At 41.8% G+C, this 20429-nt stretch overlaps 5 protein-coding genes across 5 annotated transcripts; 2 read left to right on the top strand and 3 right to left on the bottom strand.

Moving 5' to 3' along the window:
* Positions 1-1047: 1047 nt before the first annotated feature.
* Positions 1048-1677, top strand: N7466_009410 (uncharacterized protein; the record flags this gene model as incomplete). Its single annotated transcript, XM_057168799.1, has 2 exons — positions 1048-1510; positions 1655-1677. The coding sequence occupies 2 exons, from the start codon at positions 1048-1050 to the stop codon at positions 1675-1677; spliced, it is 486 nt and encodes a 161-aa protein (XP_057017505.1).
* Positions 1678-11757: 10080 nt separating this feature from the next.
* N7466_009409 (uncharacterized protein) lies at positions 11758-12094 on the top strand (the record flags this gene model as incomplete). The annotated part of the gene is made up of 2 exons (XM_057168798.1): positions 11758-11968; positions 12069-12094. 2 exons carry the CDS (start codon positions 11758-11760, stop codon positions 12092-12094), a joined length of 237 nt encoding a protein of 78 aa, XP_057017504.1.
* A 1641-nt stretch (positions 12095-13735) lies between these two features.
* Positions 13736-14218, bottom strand: N7466_009408 (uncharacterized protein; the record flags this gene model as incomplete). Its single annotated transcript, XM_057168797.1, has 2 exons — positions 13736-13954; positions 14201-14218. 2 exons carry the CDS (start codon positions 14216-14218, stop codon positions 13736-13738), a joined length of 237 nt encoding a protein of 78 aa, XP_057017503.1.
* Positions 14219-17369: 3151 nt separating this feature from the next.
* On the bottom strand, positions 17370-17728 carry N7466_009407 (uncharacterized protein; the record flags this gene model as incomplete). Its single annotated transcript, XM_057168796.1, has 2 exons — positions 17370-17484; positions 17550-17728. The coding sequence occupies 2 exons, from the start codon at positions 17726-17728 to the stop codon at positions 17370-17372; spliced, it is 294 nt and encodes a 97-aa protein (XP_057017502.1).
* A 671-nt stretch (positions 17729-18399) lies between these two features.
* On the bottom strand, positions 18400-20061 carry N7466_009406 (uncharacterized protein; the record flags this gene model as incomplete). The annotated part of the gene is made up of 4 exons (XM_057168795.1): positions 18400-18546; positions 18612-19625; positions 19686-19782; positions 19883-20061. 4 exons carry the CDS (start codon positions 20059-20061, stop codon positions 18400-18402), a joined length of 1437 nt encoding a protein of 478 aa, XP_057017501.1.
* Positions 20062-20429: the final 368 nt, after the last annotated feature.

The raw sequence follows: 20429 nt of genomic DNA, 5'->3' as shown, positions 1-20429 counted from the left end.
TTTGCTGGGGAAATTGCAACCCAGCTAGCACAGCAGATATGGCCAGGGGTAATGGGCTCAACACGATTAGTCTCTTTAGGGACTGGAAAAACCGAGTCAAGTGATCAGACCCGCCATTTTCGTCATATCTTCCGCGATAGCTTTTTACGTCGGGGTTTCGACGCGTGGATGTCTACTATGGACACAGATAGTGATTGGCGGAAATGGAGAGCTCGTCTAACAAATTCAACTCGTGGGGATAGCTACCGGCTAGATGTCCCGCTTGGGAGTTGGCCTCACACCATTGATGCTATCGAGATAATGGAGGACTATCGAAATCTTGTTATCCTTCAAGTCGGAAGTGCACGGAAGGCCCGAGAAGCTGCTACTTTGCTTTTAGCCTCCCAATTTTTCTTTTCTGTTGACTTATTACCCGAGAATACTGCAACACCATTTTGGTGCCATGGCTCAGTATACTGTAAAGGACCAGGTCAAAAAGTAGTTAAGGCATTGGGAGATCTTTACCCTGAAGGGCTATCATTTGTCTCGGATGGCGGGCTTATCGATGGTTTTGGGGGTCTTGATAGTATCTGTGCTGTTTGCGGACGATTTAGTCAGTCTATATCATTCCTAACCTGTCACCTAAACCATATTGTGAATATCTATATAGAGGGTCCTTCTAAAATGCGATGGAGAATTGGTGGGTTTCCAGAGACTATGGCGAGGTTCGCTTCAAAACAAGGTCTTGGTTCACCATTTGGCCGAAGCGATCATGGGCACCCTTGTCGACAGGCATGTCATAACTGTGACGCCACTTCTGGAAATCCTCCGAGGGGAAAAAGGCGCAGGCGCGAATCAGAATCCTCGGCTGGTGTTGGATTTAGAAAAAAAACTACTGGTGTGATCAAGATTGCCTCTGGATGAATTCATTGTTACATAAATTAATATTTTTGAAATGTATATATTGCTGCCTCATACCAGTTCATATAACTTCAAGCTGAACTCCCCACATGCATTCGCTGATCAATTGATGCTTTTAAAATCAGTTTTTACCATATACTTAAAAGCATGGGTGGCCCAGATAAAGACAGAAATTCTCGAAATCGATTTGTCAAGCGATACAAAACCTTAATCGCAAAAGCTAACCAGCTTGCTGCCATTTGCGACGCAAATGTTTATGTTTTTATCAACCACGATCGAGGCTCCTTTGTATACAACTCTGTTGGTGATGGCTCTTGGCCCCCACCAGATGGTGCTCTGGTTAGTATGGCTGATACGGCGGGTCGATTTATGTTGACAAATTTACAGGAAGCACACTATCCAGATGTGGCCCGCAAGAGTTTGACTGAAAAAATGAAGTCACCAGGATCCCCAGGGGTTAGATTTAAACGGCTGACTCATTATTTCGCTGCCAGGCGGAGAGTGCTGAGTTCATTGGACGATGTCTACCGGGGTATCACCCGTATAGGTCTAGATGATAATATCACCCCGAAGGGTGATCTGATGGAGTCTAGTGCGGAGCATGATCTTGGTATGCACTAGGATTTCTGCCTATAAAACCATCAATCAATTGATGCTGGGGATTCAGATTATATGTCGCAACTATGCATTTATATGTATCTATAATTAAATACCTATCTTCTAGCATATATGTCATCTATTCTTCTTCCATTAGTTCTGACTCCTATCCAGACTTGAAAGGTTTTGAATTATCCTTAGCTCAAAGAAATGACAACCGAATTATCTAGAGGTGATGACATGCTTTCTTATGAATCCCTTGAGACTCGCTATGTACGAATGATGGTCGAGGCAGATAGGGTTCCATGGGAGTACAACATTCTAGCCAGTGCAGCCCACTGGGTTCTTCTCGCAGGATACCTGGTAGTTCCTGGTACATTTACGTCCCTGCAGGCTTCTAGTACGGTTGATAGTACCCTAGAGGGGAATAAGACGGGTGACTTCCTTTTAAGAACCATAAAAAACCCCCCTCTCCTAGCCTTGGCCGCCTTCTTCTTCATAATCGGGTTATTGATCATTGGCTGGTTATATTGGGAGCATCAGTCAAATTATATTTGGCTGGTCAATCGTGTCTTTATGTTCGTTGTATAACTTCCCCCAAGAAATAAAAGGACAGTGACTAATATTAACAGGCCGACTCTTTTAAATGGGTTTGCAGGTCTCATAACCACTCTTATTAGTCTATATACCGGCCATAGTGGAGACTGGTCAATCATGGCTCTCTTAACTGTGATTGCGTCTAGTTGCTCTATGACCGCTTCTTTTGTTTTGTTCCTAATATACAAATTTATCAAGTTAAGGAAGCTAAAGCAAGAACACGACTGGGTTGTCTCTCACCACGGAAATCCGTCTTAAGTCCAGAGCCAGACTTTGAGATTCAGGAAGTTCAATTTTATATCACCTGTGTACTTTAACCCTGCAATCAACTTCAATGTTATGGGGAAGTCACTAGCTAGCAGAGAGCTTATTATTATTTAAACACGCTGCTCTAGGTAGTCTGCGGAACTATGGAGGGTCAGTAATTGAGACTTTCTCAGTAATCTATTATCTCTATTTCCAACTCCAAACAATAAGTGACAAACTGTACTATAATTATGGATTATGCGAAACCTCTCCAGTACATCATTGTCTCAAGATAGTGGGGAATCAAGTACCAAGTTCGGTCATCAGGACTTGCTTGTTGGAAGAAGGCATGCTAAGATATATTAGTACCTAGGTAAAACAGAAACCAGGAACATCAAGGATCTCAACATACTTCGTATAGACAAGAATAAGGAGTCGATCCTACGTTTTTGATAAAGTGCGCAGCATATATTGACATGCATGGTTCAAAACATTGACTGCCACTGCTCCTTTTCGTAGGAGTAAGACAATGAGCTAGTAAGGCCCCAACACTTTCACAATCTGATTGCATGCTGTCTTGAGAAAGTCCGTATGCAACCATGGCGCTCCCCACATTGGCTATATAAGTAGTAGTTATATAAGTTGGATATACTTGAGAAACGACCTGTTGATTTTATACCCTTACCTAGCTTTATCACACCATCTGGGCATAATATGACATTTTGGCAATCAACGGTACCGTAAAAGATTCGTAGTTCTTCATGGATATATTCGAGACCTTTGAGGATATTCTTGCAGATGCTAGCAAGCTCGGGCTCATTAAGAGTAATGGTGGGTGTTGTAAGAACCTGTGAAAGGTGGACAGCAAATCCATGGTAGTTATATGCGAGGTAAAGATTTTGATCGTCATAGAAAGCCTCTATCAAGCCCACGATGTTTTCATGGGCAGCACGTTGAAGCATCTGGAATTCACCTTGAGGCTTAGCGATTTGCACTTTCTTGATTAATGCAAGTGAGAACCCATAATAGTTCCCTATACTAAGCCATCCACTTCCGGCTTGCTCCATTTCCCAATTTAAAGAGTACTTCTCAGATGGGTGCCCTTTGTGGGGCAGTCCATGCCTTAATACGTTAACATTTAACTTGTAAATTTAAAATCAGATTAGAAGAACTATTCTTACCTTGCTAAAGCCATTTCATCTGTCATATATGTAACACGGTAAATAAATATTAATCAATTGAAGGATACGACGGTCCAGACAACATAAGAAAAACATAGACAGGAAAGAAAAAAAGAAAGGGAGAAAGAGAAGAGAAGGATTAACCTTAAGTAGTTGGCGGCGGCGCAGCGGTCATGCATGGAAGCCTGAGGGTTCAGGCTTCTGGAATTCAATTGATTTCGAGTACTTGTGGAAATTCACAACCCCGTAAGCTGTATGTCCACTTTACATTACACATGGCAAGATCAGCTACTTAGAACAGGACTGGGAAAAAGCAATATTGAATACTCCTGTTTTATAGGAAGACCAAGCAAAAGGATTCATTTACTATTGTAATCGGAATCTGACTGACCGGAAATGGGTAAGTACGAATCTATGAAAGAAAATATCAATTATACTTACCGGTTTTCAGGTCAGCCCCGTGTTAGGGCAAAGCCAAACGGTATCGAATCGATACCTGAAAGCTCAGGTTGAGCTCCAAACAAGGCAAACCCAACAAACCAGACAAACATAATGACTTCGTCTCGATGCAGCTATCAATGCATCCTGTGAAAGTGAAACAGAATGGAAGTAGAATCGGAATTCTACAAGATACGTAACGATGGTGAATCAGTTACCCATCTTTTGTCAGAATATATCATTCCATTGCCACTCCGACGGAATGATAATTCAGAGGCAAAAGAATGTAATCCTGAAAGGATTATGATGAAAGGTGATTTCATTCTTAAGATATATTTACAATATCGATTCTTCCTAGATTCGATTATAAAAGGGTAGACTAATTCATAGATGAGAGGATCAAGAATTAGTCTTGGAATAAAATTGACTATCACTTCTTGCCTAGCCTTCCAACCTTTACACCCCGGCCCCCGGGATTGCAATCCAGCTAATATTTACTTCCGCTCCGACCGTTGTAGTATACTGTACTGCTGCTGATGTACTAGGGGAAACCACGACTCTATGGAATGTGGAATTTGATAACGCGCAACAGGTTCTTGGCGAGGACGTGTTTGTAGGAGAAGTTGGCTAGATGGTTCTGCCGCCTGCGAGCTTTGGTCTTCGATTTCTGTTCTGTGGAGAGCGAGGAGAATGAATCGATGATTGAATTGAATTGATGATGATCATGATGATGGGAGTCCGAGGGAGACGCATTCAATAAAGTCAATATATAGTAGTAGGTCAAATGGGCTGAACTAAGAATTTCTTAAGTAGCATCATATGGAATCACGAACGTACATTTTTCCATGTGCATTTTGTTACTTAAGTCTATTCTTTTCGGCCTTATTATTTTGGTAACTAGTAGTAAATCACGTCACACGTGCCTATCCAGACTTGCAGGTTCCTAGGACCTAGTTCCAAATTCTAAGTTCTGCAAACCTTCTAATAGCCAGGTTACGCCTCATCTCACGATCTTCTGAGGTCTTTCTTCCTCCCCTATCCTAACTAAATCATATGTTTAAAGAAATCCATACTATCAAACAGAACCAAATATTGCTGTATCCTTTTCGGTGTCGCAAAGATCATGATTCATGATTCAACGAATCATAACATTGGCTTCTAAGTTCTCTGCGACACTATAAATGGATCATATAATTTCTTATATTTAGGTACTCCCCATTTTCCTGACCTACTCCTAATACCTAAGGCATATCATTTTTGCGATCCTTGGACCTCATCTCCTGAAGGCCTAAAAATGAAAATACTTCAATATCTAACAACCCCAGATATTGTTTATAGCTATATCCTTGCTATACTATATCTTATCTCCCTTCTTTACCATCTTATCCGATATATCAGGTCTTCACTATATCCGCTTGTTCGCCCCTATATTTTACGCCATGTGATTTATGCTAGGTTCTATTACCGGTTTCTCAGGCTACGATCTATATCTAGATCACATTTTATTTTGACTATACTATATATCACTGGTACTGTGATCTGTAACTTTATCCAGATAGATTCTGTTCAAGCTGGCGGAAAGCGGGCCGCAAAGCTGTCACTGATTAACCTCATCCCATTATTTTTGGGTGGAGGCTATGAACTTGGCGCCCGGCTTCTAGGTATCACACTTTCTTCTTACGGATTCATTCATCGTCTGTTTGCATCAATAGCTCTTCTAGAAGCTATAGCCCATATTGTAATAATCACCCAGAGTGGTTCAATAACATGGTCTAACAAGATTGAGTTTAATGGACTTTTGGTATGTTTACCCAGTTGAAAGTTCCAAATAAGGCTTTAGCACTTTAAATAAACTAACATTCAGACAGACCGCATGCATGTTCTTGGCTCTTACAATTTTGCCCTTCATTAAGAAACGGGTCTACGAACTATTCCTTTTGACTCATTTCGGATGCGCTATTACTATAATCTATACAGTATGGCAGCACACCCAGTCAGCTGAAGAAAATCTCTGGGTATTTTCTTTAATATATGTCTGTATATTTATATTATCCGAGACTTTACAAGTCCTCCGAATAATATATAGAAATATCGTTATTGGGAAAGGTGTTGTGCGACTAAATCTTGAACCCTATGTTGGTGATGTTGCTCGAATAACCCTCTTATTACCTAGGCCATGGGCTGTACAGGCTGGCCAGCGTGTCAGTTTAGGTGTTCCGTTTGTGGGGTTGTTTTATCTTTTCCAATCACACCCCTTCACGATAAGTTGGTGGGAGAATGATACGAATGGCCGGGCAGTCTCTATTTCGATTTTACTTCGTCCACAATCCGGATTTACTAGAAGGATTCTTAAACGACTAGACCCCAATATCGAGTACTCAGCCTGGATTGATGGACCATTTGGACCCGCTTCTATCAACTCGAATGATACAATAGGTGAATATGGGTGTATATTCATGATCGCCACAGGGATAGGAATAGCATCACAGCTACCTTATATTAAAGAGCTTTTAGATGGCCATGAGAAAGCAGAGGTTCGTACTCAAAGGATATCTCTTGTCTGGCAGCTAGAAAGAGTTGGTGACTGGGAAAGTGCACGGGACTTACTACAAATGCTGGTGAGACAGGATAATGGACTTGTAAGTTCTTCGGACTTCACAGTACTGATAATGGGCTAACATAAAGGTAGATGCTTCGGGTGCTAGTCTATGACCCTTTACATTCTCAATCTGGAAATGAAGTCCAACAGATTGGAGACAATGGGCTTATAAACGTGCATAGCGGACATGTGGACTGGAAGGATCAAATCAATTTAAAAATCCGAGATCGAATTGGACGACTATTAGTAACGGGTTGGTTTCTTTTCCATGGACGGAAATGCTAAACTTAAGTAGCTGACTCTAGCTTTAGTCGCAGCACAACTCGAAGTTCGACATGAAGTAAGGAATCTTATTAGAGTACAAGTGGATAATGGGGTCGACTTATTTGAACCCGAGTTCCAGCCATGGGGTCAAACAGGTAGTTTACGATCATTCCTTAAACCCTAAGGAAGCTTAGTAAACAATACCTGTATAGATATGCTCTTTTATATTTTCAAATTTCTGCAGATAAAAATACCAATCGATTAAGGCTAGATTAAGAAGTTCTATTTATTAATATTCCCCAAAGTTGTATATAAGAGAATAAACTGCGAAACTGTCATATGTGACAGTCAGGGAATGTAAACTGAAAGAAACGGGATGAATTGAGAAGAGAAAAGGGTTGTCGAGGGTTTTCGCACGACCCAACCTGCCGCATCAGTGAGTGCAGTTGCTTGGTCTAGATATGTGGAAGAAATTCGACTTCAGGCAATGGGCTTGGCCCGAGTGGCCTGGTTTGTATCAATATTCTCTTATGTTGGGCTCGGGCGCGTGAGGCTTTTGCATGTTTTCGACCACAGATGAATGGAGAGTATAACTAAGCGGTGCCCTAGTCATTTCTGCTAATATGAGGTAATATGTAAGCATAGGTAAGCAAGAAGGGTTAGGTAGGTGCTGAGCAGTCAACTGACATCTGGATGATGATGGTGATGATGGTGATGGTGATGAATATATTCTATTAACCCAATGCTACCTAGCTAGTCATAGCTGTGGTAATGTAGGTGCTTCTCCCGTTGGAGCCGAAAATGTCCGTATGAACCCACGTAAAAATGAATGACTGGGGATGAACTATCCGGAGGGGTGCTTGGGATTCTATACTGCTTGAATTGTAGTATAGCTGTTAGTAAAGATTACTAGTTACGGCTTTGTCCTTGGTTTTGTAAATGGGATTTGAACTTATCAAGGGCCAACTAAATACCAGGAAGCTCTGCAGGATATACTGTGGCCTGCTCACCGAGGAACTTGCGGGCCTGGATCCCATAATCAGGCGCGACCGCAGAGGCACCATACTTCGCTTCATGGCCGCTCCCGTCTGAATAGAGGAACGTCTGCCTCGCCAGTTAAGAGCGAATGCTCGGGGCGGGAGGTGTTTGTCCCTCCGTTTGGTAGGACATGCGCATGTTTCCTGGATTGATTCCCAATGATCATATCATGTTACTTGATCGCTGCATCTGCAGAGCTTTCGAATATGCCTGCCTCATGACGGTAGAACGAATGCATGCTTGGTCTCCCACTGATATCCCCTTAAGAGAATTCCCCCTTTCTTCCACTCAGCGGGGAACATCCTCTGAGTTCCACTTCCTTTGGTGTCCTTTTGCCGAGTCTTGGTTGTAAGAAGAATACTTATGCCTATTTAGGGCCTGTTTGAGTATAAATGGCGATTGATTGTGTAATTCGTTTAATTTGGAGTTGGATTGGCAGTAGAAAGAGTTCTGAATCACATTCAACACCGCGGCACAGAGGTGCTGAGTAGTATGTGGAGAATGAAGAAGAGAAAGGGCACCAACAAAGTAAGAGAGCACCCTAGAATGGATGATAAGAAAATAAGAGCGCTTTAAGTAACCCTAAAATCGGGTAAGAGAATAAAGTGAGAAAAACAAGAAAAAAGTAAGTAAGGATCGCAAGATGTGTTAGCAAAGGTTGTTCGTCAGTCACAAACTAAGGGGCGGGGGGCGGCAGAATGATACCGCTCTATTTCACGCTACTGTCCAATTTGCTATAATAACCCCTCTCTTTCCCACCAGCCCAACTGGCATGATTTTTTCTACTGCTTAAGACCTTTTGCACCAGACTCATAGCCCTCTTCTATTCAAGTTCTTTTTGGCTCCTAAAAAGATCAATATCATTGAGTACGAAAGAGACTATGTGAAGATCATTATAATGGGGAGGTCACAAAAACCTTTACATCGTCCTTTTACGTCAATGGGAGAATATGTTGATGTGCTTGGTGAAAGTCGTTAGGACATGTGGATTCCCAAGGTGCGAGGTAGATTACCCTGCGGGTCACAGGATATGCCTGAGTTTTCAGCGTGCGACTAGTCCGGATTTGGTAGATAGATAGATAGTCAGGAAGTCAGGTTTGGAGGTAAGTGAGAGCTCTTCTCTCTCCTTTCCTTCTCTCCTTCCTTTCCTCTCCATCCCGCTTTACACAGAGAAACCCAGTATTATTTTCTCCGTGCCTTTTCTTTCTTTTCCTCGAACTGTAGTTGTCCAGGGTAGGCGAACAACACTACAGTTCAAACAAAAATCCGCATGTTCTCCCGCATGTTTCTTTGGTATGGAAAAAGGTTTTTCCCGCAAAGGAATCAATCGGCTTTCAAACCAGGCCTAATCCCTGCAGGATTTCCGATCCCTGTGATCGAAGGTGTCATCACCGAAGGTCCCCGCAGCCCGGGGGTCACAGAAACGGCTCGGCAGATACTTTATGCTAGAGAAACGTTTTTTGAAGGTGTTGGTGCCTAAGGTTGGTTGCTCCCTATAAGAAGCCGGTCGGGGCCCTTCAATGTTGGGGGTTGGACCTGAAAATTTACCACCTACCTTCTATCTCACATACCGGAATTTATTTATTTCTTGAATCACTAAAAGAATGAGCCTTCGAGATATTCCATCTTTGCCTATTTATACCATTGAATACCCTAAAAACCGTGCCTCTGACCAAACGCCTCCATATATCCACCCTGTCACCCTCCAATTTCCAACAAAAAGATATAAAAAAAATCAACACCAGCCGGCCTCCAACAGGTGCTTCAGCAGTTTCTGGGCTACAAAGAAATCCGGCGCGTGTGTTGCAATTGCTAGATTTTCTGTTCCTACCCCCAAACTACATCATTGGGCTGCAGCATTGATCAACTGCAACCAGACATCTGGAAAGCATCTTATCATATGGGACTACAAGTTGAAACACAAAAAGCATCTTGAACCTGGAAAATATCTCTCTCCTTCCCAATTGATTTTTTGGAGACAGGCCAGAAGACGAGGGCCTATCACTCTCTGGTATAATACAGTCAGATGGTACTTCACGCGCGGTCCGAGGAAATGCCCGAGTGTGATAGTTGAGCCAGAGCAGGATTGGATAGATACCATTTGTAACTTTGGCCGGTCGCCAATCTCAGGCGAAGATGATCTCCGGCTCAAAGGATGTATAAAGATTGATTGTTAGTAATGTCCAGATTGATTGTTCCAGACCTTCTATATATCATAATTTATTGCACAAGTATTCCAGCAGTAAAGTTTAGGAGACATTGCTAGTATGTATGGAAGCCACTTAACTTCCTTTTCGATTCACCAATTTATAACAATCTGAATTTTTATTATACTAAAATGGCCACATGTACATGAAAAAAAAACATTGGTCTATAAAAGGCACCTAATGCCCCAAACCTCTGCTACTAAGAATCAGAAGATTTCAAAATGCCTTATTTCACTACTACTACTACATGTGACGATTTGGAGGCATTTCTCGAGAACTGGTGTATGTGTGCATTTCCCTTGAGTGAGCTACATAAACTTATCTAAGATATTAATCTAATCCAATCGCTATTTATAGGGGAGCAGAAGATGCGGATCTTCCACGAAACTAAACAGCCGTTAATTTTTGATATCAACTACGACGCCGTTCTCGCCTATCTCAAAAGTCTTTCTGAGCATTCAGTAAATGATACCACAAGTCTTGGGCGTTTGCTAGTGGAAAAGATTGAATATGCGCCCATCAGCCTACTAGATAGGCTTATGGGTGATACAGTTTTCAATGAAGACTTACAATGTATTACTGTTGTCTTGAAGCTTCTGAGGCAGGGCTATCTGCCCCCCCAAGAAGAAAAAGGTGACATTTGCAAAATTTTCAGAAATTTTGCCGGTTGTGACCTTGTTGCATCCATAATGGTTGACACGGAGTTTGAAATAAGATCATGGATAGAACCGTTGTTAGAATGACAATCCCCTTGTTGACACCTTTGTCACACATCATGTCAGTCGTCACGAGTTGACAGTTGCTGTTCGCTGAAAAGGTTTCCTTAAGGTTTTCTCGGAGGTTTCCTTTGTTCGGCAGGAGGAGGTTAGGGTTAGGTCTACATTTAGTTCCTGTCGCCAACCTTAACTTACTGGGTACTTAAGGTTGGCTTTCTGTCTTATTTTCCTTCTCTTCTTCTTTTCTGTCTATCTGTGTTTTCCTCGCAGTTAGGACCTTAAAATAATTCATTGTTTTTCGCTTGCCTCGTCATAACCTTGATGTTTGATGCTAAGTCTGCTTGTTTGCTGATGACGCCGCTGTTTGGTGATTGCTTCTTGTTTCTCCGGATAAACATCCCGATCTATGTATTATGTGTTAATCTTATTAAACAAAAGCACTATATAAGGCCTTTATGTAAGCTTTCGAAAGGAGACTTTTAGAATGATCATTATTTTGTATAATCAATAGACTGATTACCAGCCGTATTATTAATTGGCTACCAAACAAAGTTCTTTAATCCCTTAGATAAGCTACCCGATGAATGAAATTTTCATTACTAGCTGATAGCTTTTCAATTATAGAATGGCCGACAATGTATAGTGATAGATAGAGTTATCTTGTCTATAGCCTTATTAAGGTCCTGAATTTGCCTAAGGAGTTGATATGCTCGAAGAACTATCGCAGCATCTGAGTGTATTTTAGGGTAGATTTCCCTAATGAGGCGCAGAGTCTAATAAAGAGTCTAAAAATAAGTTTAAAACAGACGCGGATGGAGGAAGAAGAAAATATAAGAAGAACATTAAAAATTGATATAAACGGTTGGGTTAGACAGTGATTTTATAAATATAAAATCACTGTCTAACCCAACCGACAGAATGAAAAGCTTTAAGGCCAGGCTGCCCAACATCAAAAATTTACACTATTTGAAGAGATGGCCGAACCCTCTAGATCCCCTTCATCGCAGCAGACCTTGTCAAGCTATTACATGATGAAACTAAATTCCATTCCGGATAAAGTCCTGGCAGAAACTCTGGACAAATGGATCAAAGCAGTCACTCCAGCACATGACTACACATCCCCTTCACCTGAATGGTGGCCGGAGGATGTGGGTTATGATAGCCCAGCCGAGTTGTCGAAAGCTAGTAGGTATAATTTGACTATGTTGGTAACCACTTGCTAACAGAATCTAGTGAAATTGGGAGTGTTTACGCAATTTATTTATTCCCATATCTGTGATAATAGCGCTATTAAGCAGCTATGGGGTGTAGTTCGCTTAGCCAAACTTGATGCGGAACAAGAGTGGTGTCGAACTATTCTTCTTGGGATTCTTCTTATCCGCCGGGGCCAAATAGCGTGCTCATTAGCACCGGAGCAGCACTCTGGAGCAGAACAAACGCAATCACCGTCGTCGGTACACTCGAGCAATTCTTATGCATGGTGCACCAGTGCAGTGAAAAGTAATTGCAAATATATAAAGCCGAAACTTCATCACAAATTCACCATTGAATGGCAAACATTTGACCTGTACGGTCGACCACTGTAAGTGTGACTCTGATTCTTCAAAGACCTCGCCTCGGGGCTGATCTAGGTCAAGGGACAATAATGCACACTCGACTGTGGCGCGTGTGCAAAAGGGTGTCCTTGAGATGTCAAAATCAAAATCCCATCATTGGTTACTGCAAGAGCCAATAGTTGTTGAAAAAATCATAGAATCTGCATCTATTGGCCGGTTGATCTTGGTCGGTGCAATGGAATACATGTAAGTCATGAAATTCTGAGATATTCTCTTGATAAAATTGTATAACTTATCAATAAGTTCTAGTCAATCTTCTAAGAAGCGGAATTTTTCCTTCTTTTTGTTGGTTCTTCTTTCAAAAAGATATAAAGAAAAAAATCGAAAGCTAATAATTATTAGGGCCTTTCACATAAGAAAAGCATATGCTTCAGGCCACAAAGATCCGATCGTAATGCAACCAGAATGGGAACTCATTCCGACCGTCATCATGAATGAGTTCTCATTTGTTCAGCCCGAAGTAGTTGGACAACTAGCTAGTTTTGAAGGGGAAATCAGCTAAAGAAAGGTTAGATATTTTTGGATAGGATAAAGCGGCCCTTGGACGAAGATATAGCAGACTCAAAGACTGTATAGGTTACGGAAAAGATGATTATGGGGTATGTAGCTAATCTAATTTTTTATATCTGCCATTGCTCAGAAATGATATCTGAAAAGGTAGCCAAACTCCCTGCAACATAAATATATCGTAAGCCTATTAATCAGAACTATAATTCAAGATTTATGCCTTTTGAAGCATCGTGCGCTAGTTAAAGCTGGTAATTAGAAGATTTGGTTTCTCTCAGCAGTGAATCTAGGTTGCTTGATCTAGTGCTAACAGGTGAAGTCTCAGGATTTTACAAAATTGCTAGAGCTTTGTAGTCACCAACATCATGTAGAGAAGGGTTATTGTCAAAGATCTCGTCGCTGGGGTAATAGGGATGTGATTATCGTTTCGAAAACGCTTTTAGATCGTTGAATCATTTGATGAATTCGGCGGGGCAATCCATACGTTTATATGGGGGATTTGGTAGTTATCAGGTAAAAAGAATCCAACAGGAGAGCACAAATTGATTGAATAACAAATATAATGCTGATGAGAAAATACCTAAATAAGAAGCACCAAGAACAGAGATGACAGAAGACAGAAGACACAAAGAATAAAATAGAACAAAAAATAAAGCTTGAGTAATTATAGGATGCAACAAACCCTCAGATTCACGATGGGCAGCTGCAGGAAGACTCTGTAGATGAGCTCTGAGTTGAAGTGGTTAATGCAGTGGAAGTGGAAGTTGGAATAGGGGTGGTGTATTTAGTAGAAGTGGAAATAGTAGGCGAAGTGAGAGGAGTAGAGGTCTTAGTAGCAGGCGCGGAAGGAGTGTGAGTCGAGGTGGAAGTGGCTGGCGAAGTAGTAGGCGAAGTCAAAGAAGTTGAAGTCGAACTTGAGGTCGAACTTGAGGTTGAAGTAGAAGTTGAGGTTGAGGTTGAAGTCGAAGTTGAAGTTGAGGTTGAAGTCGAAGTCGAAGTTGAGGTAGAAGTAGTAGTTGACGTATACGTAGAAGTTGGAATACACCAACTTCCTACCGTTAAATCACTTAATTTACACGATATGTTGTTGCCACTATTATGAAAAGTGACAAGACCGGTATCTTCTATATCAATCCAAGCAGCTGGATCTCCGTTTTCTGTGCCACAGGCATCTACCACAAGGCTTGAATACCCATACCAGAAGACTCCTTTAATGGTCTGGCTGAGTACTAGAAGCGTGTTAAAACATTTCTTGCTTGTCATAGAATATAAAAGTGACACATCTGGGTCCTACCAGAGCAGTCCGTGCCATTTAGCACGGCAAATGGTGCTGAATATCCGGTACATCCATCATTATCATTAGACCAGATAACGCATTCATTATCATAATCAATAACTCCAAGAGAACCACCAAAGGATGTGTGTATATATATGCTAAAGAGCAAGATGTAAGTGGAGAGAAACATTTTTTCAAACATAAAAGTACCTAGCCTGATCTATTTGACTCAATTGCTGAACCATTCATACTATATATACTACTCCAGGGCTTTGCAACACCTATTTGGTGTTTGTATAGTGACTAGACTAAGCCTGCTGGGCCCTGACAAACTAGGAAGAAAAGGGTGTTTATGTGTTCAAATGTTGGTTGGATCCCAAAACGATGTCGCACTACAAATAGAATTAGGCACTACTCGGGATTTCTAGTTTTGAGTTTCATGGTTGGCTTAGGCCATTTATAAAGCCAAACGATTAAATGAACCATAATACATACATATACATATAGAATAATTACAGTCATGACTAAGGTCTACTAATCTTCACCATGACCTAACTGTAAGTTATACAAAGCTAAGAGTTATGAGTTGAAATGAAATGTGATTGAAAGGCAATCCTAAAAATTACTAGGATAGCATTTTATCCTTAGTTAGGCCTTCGTGCATGCAAACGCCCGGCTTGATAATCATTAAAGGGAAATGACAAGACAGTCTAAGTCATAGGAAATACTAAAAGATAACTTTCAAAACATGAAGTATGATTAAGCGAAGCAGTATTTACACCGGCAAGAAATTTAACTCCGAGCTCATCGTTCCTTTCCTTCATAGTTGGGCACCGACTTCTCTCTCGGGATCACAAAGTCGCTTCTGCGGCCAAGAATTTGTAGATTCATTGCCATGAATTGAAGGTTCAAGCTCTGATTGGGGTTTTCGCTTACGTGTAAGACAATTTGAGCGTGGCTCATCGATGGAATGCGCATCATGAAAGTGGCGGCGAAGGTCAGAAATGCTTAAGTACTGCGTACTTTGACAACATGGGTGTGAGCAGATGATGATACTTGAAGACTCTATACCCTCTAAATGCGCGTCGATGTGATTCAAAAGTGTTGCCTTTGTGACCCATTGGTTAAATCGCTCATCTGGGCTCTTGCTGTCATCTCCTAGGCAGATTGGACAAAACCCCGGAGCAACTAGTGTATAGCGGAAGGTGAGAATGCCGCATCGAGGCTGGAGATCGTCAAGATGAGATTGGCAGTGTGCTCGCCAAGACTCCTCGTTGTCAAACAGCTTAGCGCATAAGTAACAGAATTGAAGAAATGTGCGTGGGACACGTCGATGTGCTCGTTTTTTATTTTTGTACTGTTGTTGATATGGTGGTCCATTTAAGGACTTTCGGTGATATTGCAAGATATGTTTTGCCTGCCCTTGTAACATAATACTATATAAACTGTTAGAGGAGGATAATATACTAGTACTGTATATTATACTTATAGACTTACCTTGATAGGACTCTTAAGTAAATTGGACACTTGTCGTCCTTAGGTAGCATTCTAGGGTAGAATGTAACATGCTCTGTTGACTTACACAGAGCAACTATATCATGAAGACAGTTTAGGCCATCAAGGCTATCCAGAGTTGCTTCTTTAAAAAGGTTTGTATTAAGGTGAGCACATTTAGGTAGGTATTTTTTGTAGATGTCGAAAAGTCGGGTTATATCACGTTCGGAAAATGTGCTACTAGTAATATACTTACTATAGGAGGTATTCCACTATTCTTTGATATACTTATCCTTCTAGATATATAAGAGCTTGGCTTTTTTATTATAGAGCTTTGCTTTTTGAAGAGCTAAGCTACTATTTTTGGCCGGATTCCTATTAATTATCTTGGTTAAGGATGTAATTTCCTTGTTGATATTGATGATCTCTTCCTGTTTCTAAAACTTAGTGCTCGAGGCTGCACTAAGTCTTTATAGGACATTTGCATCACGATGATGTGATATACTCTGCTCTATAGAGCGGCATTCGTAGTCAGGCTCCAGGTTATAAAATATAGCCTATATATCTAAGGCCTTCAGTGTTAACTGATATTTTAGGTAGGTATTGTGGTTTTGGTGGTTAAGTGCCTGACCGCGAGTAGCCTCTGATACCTTAGCTATAGATAGTTAGTAATAAAGCCAAAAATAGTACTAAGTCGATACTAACAGTCAATCATATTTGCAACTCCACCCCTAATCCCATGGACCTGTAATGTATCTCTAAAGCCATCACGTTTGGCTAGGGCAGTATTATTGTAATATAATAAGGAGAAGGATAGTGCTTTGAGCTTCTCAGGTCCATTGATAGTGACTACACGAAAGAATGGAAGTTCTCTTGCACTTTCAGTCCACTCAAGTGTCTATGATTCTCGTCCTTTAGGCGGCTTCATACTAAGAACCTTTTCGATTGTATCAAGGTCTTTAAACGCACTGTCAGCTATCCCATGAACAATAACCCAAAAAACAAAGCTCTTCCCAAGGACTGGATGTTCATTAAACCAGTTCTTTGGTCTATATAGAAAACTTTAGTTTCATAAGTATATATTTAGAGTTTCAAAATAACTTACACAACTTTGCTACTTTGAGTACAATGACCCTTCAAGAACCTAGGGTCAATGGTCACCCAGCACATTAAATGGCCATCCTTTTCACTCCACTTCACATTAAATGATATATCCTATATAATATTTATTAGTATTTTCAAAATTAAAGGGTAGTAAGTATACAAACCTGATAGTATAGACATTCATTAGAGCCAGTATATGAACTCGATTCCACAATAGCACCTGCGCGAGACCCAGAGCCTGCAAAAATTGAAAGTGAACTAGCAGTCTGAATACGTGCTCTTTCATACTTAAAGTCATGGCAGTCACCATCAAAAAGATGATAGAGAAGATAATCAATATCTTTTGCATTCACGGTAAAGCGCTCTCGAGGCTTTGTTTCAAGGTTATATTTTTATATCAGATGGTTATAGATATACTTTAGTAGTATCTTGTTAGTTTCTATGTATAACAACTGATAAAAACAGTATGGTCACTTACATTAAGAACATCTTGTTTGACTTTCTCATCAAAGGTTCGTGACGAACCTCGTTCCCAACTTAAAGTTAGAATATAAAGTCTATCACAGACTGTTGACCTAACAGGAAGATCTCACCGAGATGTGATATAGAACTCGGCAAAGCTTTTGAGCTGCTGTGGCGTTGGGTCGGGTTGCTCTTTCAGATTTGAGAAGTCATCCACAGGTTCACCGCGGGAAAGCCTCCATCTAGTTATCCATCAAGTTAGCAATCAGGTCCTAACTTTTTGAAGAATAGCAATCTTTTTTCTTACATATTCCAAGTAAACTTAACATATTCATACTTGTTGTCAGTCGGGGAAGCAAGAGTCCGGAGTGAGATAATATTATCTTCAGACTCAATCCGTTCTTGGTATTCGAGTGTGAACCCACGTGACTTGGCACGTGTCATACTCTCCTCAAGGGCTTTCTGGATATTTTTCTGCGATGACATTTTGAACGATCTGCTTGAAAAATACTATGGAAGAGTGATGAAGGAGCCTTCCAATGTTCCGCTTTATAAAGAAAAATCCAGAGGGTTGCATGGGTGCAACTCGTGCGAGCCGAATCCCGATCACCCCTCTAGGTGATAAATCTCACCCTGTTCTCACCTGTATCACCCAGTCTGTAAAATTCTCACCCATATCACCCATACTAAACTAAAATATTCTCTCTTGCCGCTCTAGGGTGATAGGGCTATAGAGACAATTAGCTACCTGGATATATGTGGCTTAAGTACGGCTGAGCGGACGGGAAGCCCTGTTCTCCACACCCTATGGTCGTATGTGGTTGAGTAGATACTGAGGAAGGCTATATAGTGGCTGCCGTTGCTGATGAGCATCTTTATCCAATTTCTATGTTGTTGCCTGACATCGGTATATCAAACCAGAGATCACTTTTACAGAGGTCACCAGGCCTGTAAACACAGACCGAACATTTGAACTTATAGCATCAACGGAAATACCACACCTGCATCCAAACTTCAGGACGTCTCTGGATGGGTGCTATATAATGTATCCTTGAGCATTAGTCGCAGTTTAGAATGATCCACCACGAACCAGCATCGATGCATCCCAGGGTCATCAAATTCACAAAAATATACCAAGTAAGAAAAAAACCGAGTATTTACGGGCCAGTAGCGTGTCGAGTGGCTGTAACCTGGACAGCGATAATAGGACAGAGTGAACATCCAGCTATAATAGCGACCATTACCCCAGCAGCCCCACCAAATCCGAGCGACGAGAACATATGGGGGAAATAGAAAGGACCGAGCTAGATTGGAAAAAAACAGATTAGGATATTTGAAAAAATCAACATTGTCACTTTGAGGGTCTTACAAATCCATAAACCTGTCGCAAGGCATTGATAAAAACGCCCACTTCAGCTGCTCTCTCCCATTTACTCTCCACAGCAAAAGTGGTAAGAATGGTAGTTTGCATCTGGTTGCCAAAGCTGGCTATTGCCGCACCAACGCAGGGTGTGACATTCCATGCTACTGCGTGCTGCAGTTGGAAGCCCCAGGTCAAGAGACCAGCAAAAATCGTCGAGAAGGCAAGATAAGCAAGCCATAAACGGTCGGCTGGACAGGAGTGTCCTCTGCTCTGACGAACACGTTTCAAGAACAAGTCAGACATGGGCCCGCTAACTTGTTCGCCTAGAACACATCCGATGATAATGGCGATAAACTGCAACCCAATCTGCTGGGCGTTGAAATCGAATTTCTGACCGAAAGCGATGGGCATCTCGACAATCAGGGCGATGTTAGCATAGCAAAAGGTGATGGCGTGCGCACAGGCGGTGATCAACACGTGAGGGTGCTTGGCCAAGGAGAATGGTGCTAGGATATCACGGAGGTGGAATTCACGGGCAGTGATTTGTCGGGGGATCATTTTTTGCCAAGTTCCTCTTTGAGACATAGATTTCTCACGAGGAGTGTTCTCATCAAATATAGTTTCATCGCCAATTGCAATATACAGAACAAACTGGACGAAGTTGATGATAGCAAAGATCCAGAAAATCCATTGAACGCCAATGTGTTGGATAACGAAGCCCATGAAGAAGGGGCCTGCAGGTGTGCCGATGGTTGTCATGAGAGTCCACCAGCCCAGCTTCTGCGCACGTTTTTCGGGCTCGGATAGCTGGTTGATCATTCCACTTCCGTTGCCGATCGGGGGACAGATGAAGAAAGCCGTGAGGACTCGAGTGGCCATCTGGGTACCGTATGATGTGCATCTTGCACCGCCAATATTACAAAGCATACTGGCGAAGACCGAGAACAAGTTCACGGGGTATCGACCATACACAGCAGTTATGGGGTTCCAAATTAATGGGGAGAGACCGAGAAGCAGGATCTGTTTTTTCAAAACTTTGATGATTAGCGAAGGCATGGAGCTCGAGGACAAAACACTTACCTGGAAGGAAGTCAAATAGCTGGCATCTTCCACCGTGATGTTGTACTGCTCCGCAAAGGTCTCATAGGCAGGAATAATTCCAGCTGCCATAAATGTGCTGTTAGAGTAATGAAGGTAGGTTAGCTGGTGGCCTTCTTCCAACACTACGTTCATTGTAATCACTGTAAGCCGGTTGGAGGTTCTCCAGAAGCACTTACCACATCATAGAGTGGAAAGCAACCATCAATATCTGTGCATTTTTCTTCCATTGTGGCCAATTACAAGGATCGTGAGATGATTCGGTTACCCATATCTCGTCCCCTTGCGAATCAGATGTTGGCGGAGGGGACGCCGCATTCTCAAGGTGAATAGAATCCTCAGAGCTGCTACCCTTCATGTTGCAAGAGATATAGACGCGTGAGTGTGCCGAGAATTATATCAGGGCTGAAATATAAAAAAGAAATGTTTTAAAAAGGTGCCAATGGGGAGATTTTCCACGGCGGTTGGATAGAAGAGACAAGAAAATGGTATTGGGCGTGATAGGAATTGAATGATGATCTCAAAGATCAATCCAGAGCCAGTGGAGAATATTTATACACAGGGAACCGTGTGGAAATGATGAACCCCATGGGGTATCGATTGAGCTTCCAGGGCTAGACCCGGGGTGTGAGACCCTTGTTCGGGAGAACATGGTGGCCCCCACAACCTGTATATCACTTACCATTGGGAGCGCTGATCCACCTAAAGTAAAACCTGCGGGGTGTG

Source organism: Penicillium verhagenii, assembly GCF_028828195.1.
Source record: "Penicillium verhagenii strain IBT 33310 chromosome Unknown utg000009l_segment0_segment0, whole genome shotgun sequence".
In the NCBI taxonomy this organism is placed as follows: domain Eukaryota; kingdom Fungi; phylum Ascomycota; class Eurotiomycetes; order Eurotiales; family Aspergillaceae; genus Penicillium; species Penicillium verhagenii.
Note: the sequence above shows the minus strand (reverse complement) of the source record. Positions and strands in the feature narration are given on the sequence as shown.